The following is a 5,823-nucleotide window of genomic DNA, read 5'->3' as shown; positions in this document are numbered from 1 at the left end:
TAAGCTCTTAAAAGAGAACTGAGCGATAAAGTGTTTTTGGAATCACAAAAATAGGGAACTACAGTACATTAAAAAAATAACAAATTTTCTACTCAAAAATATAGAAATTTTACTTATCACCCGTTGACTTGAATTTTAAGATCATCTTGCAATTTTTCCAAATAAAAGTAAACTACTTTTATAAATAATGACTTTATCAAGTTAAGGGTTGAAGCTTTTTAAGTTTTACTGTACCATTATACAGATAAAAATACATATAAAAATATATATTTTTCTTATGTGTGTTTTATTATACAAAGTGACTCACAGCGAAAATTCATGCTATGAATGTGTAATGGTAAAGAAGATGGAGCGGACTACGCAGAAAAGAATTGAAACCATTTTTTTAAATATCAGTGTGGGTGACTCAAAGGGTAAATTTCAAAGAGTAAGTCTGTACATTGGGATAACTACATATTAAAAAATAAATAATTTAGTTTTTCGTGAAGGCTTTATTTTGTGACCGACAACATAAAGAATTTATTGTAAATTACAAAAAATAAATAAATTGTATTTTGATTTCGGCTAAATTAATTGCCTGCGCTTTTGAAGGAGGAGACATCAAGACTGTTTGATTGAAACACAGTAAATATTTATTTTTAATTAGTTTGTATTTGTATTTATATTAGCTCAAAAAACAAATCCAAACAAGGTAAGAACACAGTATTCAAAACATTCAGTTATTGACGAAAATTGCATACATTTTTCATCACACACATAAACTAAACCGACGGCATAATTTGTTTCGTTTCTTTCTGTTGCTGCACCCGTTAAAATAGACAATTAAAATGATTTATAAAATCGCATTAAATATAAAACTCACTTATTCCTAATGCTTAGCCCTCACACTCAGATGGACCAGCCACGCCCACAAGCTGAGCCTGGCCGCCCACCACACATAAGTCGACTGCAGTTGGCCATACACAAAAAGTGGATAAAAATTTAAGCGTTGTTTCGTCTATTTACAAAAATATGTTTGCACGTTTACGTTTGGTTTGGATTTATGTTTTCTTTTTCGCTTAATTAAAGAGCAGTTTTTAGAAACATTCGAATACATTTGTGGAGACCGTTTGGAACATCGATAACACGCTAAGGTTCTGACAATGACACAAGAAGTCAACCAAGGCGGGAGCTGGGTATGAATCTGGAGCTAAGTCGGAAATTGAAGTTGGGGATGGTTGGAGGAGGGGTACAGTAAAGTGTCTCAGTTTAACAATTGCAAAATAAACCAGCGAAGCGGCTGCCAAACGGACTTCGAATCCTGGCTGATGGGGATGGGCCTAAGAACTGTCCCTTGAGTTGAAGTACATTTCGGTATTTCGTTTGATTCGTGTGTCTTTCGGTATCCTCTTTAAAATGCTTTTATTATTATTCAATATACTCGTATTTACGTTTTAAAAGCTGACAACAAATGGAAATGCCTATTTAGAAAGAGGTACACTCAAAAAAATGCTCAAGCACAGCGGCTGCTACTCCGTCCGATTATCATTGTACAATTTGTACATCATCACGACTACTGATTTGTCTGGCCACAACGATATGGAGTGCTGCTGCTTCCGCCTTACTGTTTCCTTATCTGTTTCCGGTTCCGGTTCCCGGCGCTTTCCTAGTGTTTGCTGCCCGAGTTAATATTTCGTTATCTTCGTATTTCTATATAAGTGCTGCTGAATGTATACATAGTACTTGGAAAGTACCCCTCATGTTCCCTACGCCACTGTGTATGTTGGTGTCCTGCCCGCCAAGCCGTCGGTTCCTTAGCCACAATCCTGTCGTCCTTTAGCTAACTAGCAATTAGTTACATATGTATACACACACCGTACCGCGCACCGGCCTCAATTCGCATTACATTCGCTATTTACATGGAACTCAAAGTTACGCTTCATAAATTTTGACTAGTTGCCTGAAGGGGTCTCTCTTTTTCTCGCTGCTCCTGCCTACGTCCTTGCTACTCCTTAATTGGTTACTCGTTACCGATACTCGATACTCCTTACTCGATTCTCGATACTCGACACTCGTTACTATTAGTTCGCTTAGTTTTCGTTTTGGAATTGCGCAAAATACCTGCTTACTACATCGAGAGAAAAATGCTAGTTCTGAAATCCTTTGGATACACTTGATCATCATTAATTCCTCGCTCAAACTCTAGCAGATGCTGTCCGGCTGCTCCGTGGTTATGCTCCTATCAGAGCTTCACACAGCTGTTTATTCTAGACCTATATCACCGCTTAATTGTCTTAAACACTCTAATTATTTTAGCTCCCTCCGCTACCGATGCGACACCCTCTGTCTTTCGTCTTTCATTCGTTTGGTTGAGTCGTGAGTTGATTTGTGTCGTGTCTTACAGAGTTAGTTGATTGATTATGAAAGTGGTGTGCCTCTACTTATCAAAGTTACTCGAAATCCCCACTTTTCTTACATGCCTAGGTGTGTATGCTTGCCAGTATATATAACTATTACAATGAATCATACAATATATGCGTATCTTGCAAGGTATTAATTATGTATTATGAAACCAATGCGATCCTATGCAAAACGTTATTCTTTATATATACTCGTATGTATGTATGTACGATTTTGCCTTTTTGTACATAAAAATATATTGTATATTTATGCCATATATTTAAGTATGCGGTGCTGTACGCTGCATAATCGATCGGCCATCCACAACGGCCATTTGCTGTTTTGTACACTTTGAAAGCATCGCGAAATCGGACTTCCTCCGAATACATTTAATTTGTATATATATATATAGTTTAAAATGTTCCGCCTCCGTCCTGTGCGGCATATGTACTTTGTTGTAGGAAACATTTCGGAAATTATATAAAAAATACATGCCATTAACACGCTACAAGATTGGTTTAAAAAACAAAACGAAGAAGCTTTTAGCTTGTATTCGTATAGTTCTGATGTCTTTTCTCTGGTTTGTTTTATGTTCTCAATGCTTAGTGGGTATTCGTACTACAAATAAATAGCATTTGCAGCAACTTGCGTTAATATTGGCGCTACTGTTAGTAATAGACGCGTTTTACTAGGCCTAATACAAATAGCGCTGATCTAAGGCTGTATTGCAAACCATTTTCCATGTCGTGTGTGCTCCTGCTCGTCTTAATTTATCGAAATCTTGTTTATTTCAAGCACTTAGAACTAAACAAAAGTGTGTATCATTACTAATGAAAAAACAATACATTATGTACAGCCAAACCAGTGCGAAGTGGTTCGAATTCGCCTTACACGTACTACACGCAATATACAATAAGTCTTAGATGTGTCTTGTATACATGTCGGTCATAATGGGATTTGGTTTCGGGGAATTAGTGATGTATACGTAGCGCTTTGGCTTGTCCCGCTTAGCTGCCTATGTCGAGTTGTAGTCCCTGCCACTTGCCCCTCAGCTGTGCAGGTGAGGCCATGTCGCCATCGCCACCAGGAGCAGCCAGTTGCCCAGGTGAATCTGCGCGGAACTGACGCCAGTTTCGCCACATTTACCTGTGGTCAATGAAGGAAGCGTTACTCTTTCGGAACTTAACGGGGGAACTTGCGAATGAACTCACCCAAAACTGACAGATTGGCCTCTAGATGGTGATCGGGCGGCTTCTGAGTGCCCCGATAGCAGGCATCGCCCACAACCAGCTTGGCAGCGGTGCCCTCCGTGGGTCGATAGGTCAGACAGACCCCGTGCTTGCTGCCCTTGTGCCGAGCTATGATGTAGAAGGTGCTGTTCTCGCTCCAGGATCCGTGGCAGGAGTACTCTGTAAAAAGTAGGAGTATGAGAAACAGATTTATAATGTCTCATTGTACCATATGATGCACTATATGCTAACGCTACTGATTAGATGAATAAAATAAATGATGGTCCTAATTCGACTATCCCAAATTTCTGACTTGCAGATTATTGATCGGTGAATGAAAAGAACATAAAAATAATCTGATTGGCTTATGTCTTCTATGGGCTTTCAATACAAATCAAAATGTTTTATAGATTTTCAATCTATTTGGAGGAAGCAAAAAATAACAGGAGTTTAAGATGCGTAACGTCAAAACAAGCGAATGTCAAGCAAAGCTTTGAACCTGGATATAAGGTCTTGTATACAGTCTTTAGATGAATTTAATGAAGACACTTGACAAAATACACATTCTGCCTCTTGCCGCATGGAGCAGGCTGGATATAATCTGCCCTCGACATAAATTGACATCCACTTACCCTCTTCACCATCCACGCTGCACAGCGGACTGACGTCTATCAAGTTCTCCGCCGTACAGCCCACCCAGAGCTGCCGCTGGGCATTGTAGTTGGGAATACAGCCGGGCACATCGCGTCGATTCCGCCCGGCCACAAATCCCACGCTCGTGTCGCTGCTGTTGACCTTTTCCAGGACCAATGCCTGCTGCTGCTGCTCCTGCGGATCCTTGGGTGCGTTGCGTCGACTGCGGACTGGGAGGCCCCGCGTATTCGCATGCCAGGAGCCACGCTCCATGCGCTCCGCGTTCCGAAAGCTCAGCGAACTGTGCCTGCGTAACCATGGAAATCGAAATAGATTGAGAAATGCCAGAGGTGGCGGCCATGTAGCGGACATACCCTTTGTGCCCGAAATTTCCCGAGTCGGCGCCCTCGTGGTGATGATGTCCGTGGCCCAGATGCGACTTCCCATTGTGATTGCGCTTGTGGCGCGTGGCCAGATACGGCGGTCCGATGGCGCCGCGTAGCGTGTAGATGCCCTCCATGGGACAGATGGCCAGGTCCGGATTGCTTGCTAAAAGGCGGCATAAAGCAACGTTTTAAAAGGACTCTCAAGGGCGGTGGGCAAAGGTGAGTCGGTGGAGCTTACCCAGCAAGGTAATGTAGGCCATCTTATTGATGTCAAAGTGATCTGGTGCACAGGCGTCCTCCAGGCGGATGGCCGGCTTGCCCGTCTGTATCTCGATGACGAACGTGTCCCGGCGGTAGAACATCATGCACATGAATCCCGATTGGCTGCGGGCGCAGAAGGATGGGTGGACGTTGAAATCGGAGGAAGGGGCAGAGGACATTTTCAATTTGGGGCCACTTACCACCCGGTGGTGTAGTGCACCACGGCCATCATTTCGGTCGGGGTCTGTTTATTTATTTGCTCGCAGAGCGCACGTGTCTCCATATAGCCGTTGGGCTTAATAATGTGCACGGACCCGTCGCTGCAAATTGGGAAAAGGTAGAGGTTCGGTTTGAGTTTCGGCTGACAACTTGGCCGCAGGCCTGATTGCTACTCACTTGGAATGATAATTGTAGACGGCATTGCCCATGAGGGCATGCCAGTGGCGCGGACCCTTGAACCAGGCCGGGAAGTCGCAGCGCTCGGCGACGGGCGGTTTCCGCAGTGACATGATACGTGAGCCAACCTGGGGGCGGGAGTTAGTCGGATTAGGAGCTGTTGGGCGTGGCCATCAGGCACTCAAAACAAAAGGTTGACTGAGGTAAATCGCTTCAAAATAATCTTTTTTCTATTAACTGTTGGTGATCATTGAAAATATTTAACATAAACCGGAGGAGCCATTAGACCCTGGTCAGAAATAATAGTTGTTTCTAGAGTGTCAATAAAAACCTTTGTTTGAAGAGCATACTCATGTTTGCATAGATATGATATTTATAAATGATATTTCGTGAAAAAATGTATTCGATAAAGCAAAACGGTCTGTTGATTACTGATTATTCACAAAGCACAGCAATCCTAAATAAGCTTGATATTATCCTCGTGAGTTAATGAAACATATACCTAATTATTTTCCCTTCCAGGAAATACAAATAAAAGA

At 42.1% G+C, this 5,823-nt stretch overlaps 1 protein-coding gene across 2 annotated transcripts in view; it reads right to left on the bottom strand.

The window, feature by feature from the left end:
* Positions 1 to 631: 631 nt before the first annotated feature.
* The window catches only part of LOC108027191 (uncharacterized), a 32,224-nt gene continuing 27,032 nt past the window's right edge, over positions 632 to 5,823 (bottom strand). For both annotated transcript variants that reach the window (XM_017098492.3, XM_017098493.3), the window contains exons 9-15: positions 5,285 to 5,412; positions 5,089 to 5,208; positions 4,866 to 5,011; positions 4,616 to 4,790; positions 4,241 to 4,548; positions 3,591 to 3,788; positions 632 to 3,525 (exon numbers count right to left, since the gene is read on the bottom strand). In XM_017098492.3, coding sequence (XP_016953981.2) covers positions 3,428 to 3,525; positions 3,591 to 3,788; positions 4,241 to 4,548; positions 4,616 to 4,790; positions 4,866 to 5,011; positions 5,089 to 5,208; positions 5,285 to 5,412 — 1,173 coding nt within the window. In that variant the 3' untranslated portion in view covers positions 632 to 3,427. The remainder of the gene's footprint in view (positions 3,526 to 3,590; positions 3,789 to 4,240; positions 4,549 to 4,615; positions 4,791 to 4,865; positions 5,012 to 5,088; positions 5,209 to 5,284; positions 5,413 to 5,823) is intronic.

The sequence above is a fragment of the Drosophila biarmipes genome, chromosome 3R (assembly GCF_025231255.1).
Source record: "Drosophila biarmipes strain raj3 chromosome 3R, RU_DBia_V1.1, whole genome shotgun sequence".
Classification (NCBI taxonomy): Eukaryota; Metazoa; Arthropoda; class Insecta; order Diptera; family Drosophilidae; genus Drosophila; species Drosophila biarmipes.
The sequence above is the reverse complement of the archived record's forward strand: the minus strand, read 5'-3'. Positions and strand labels throughout refer to the sequence as shown.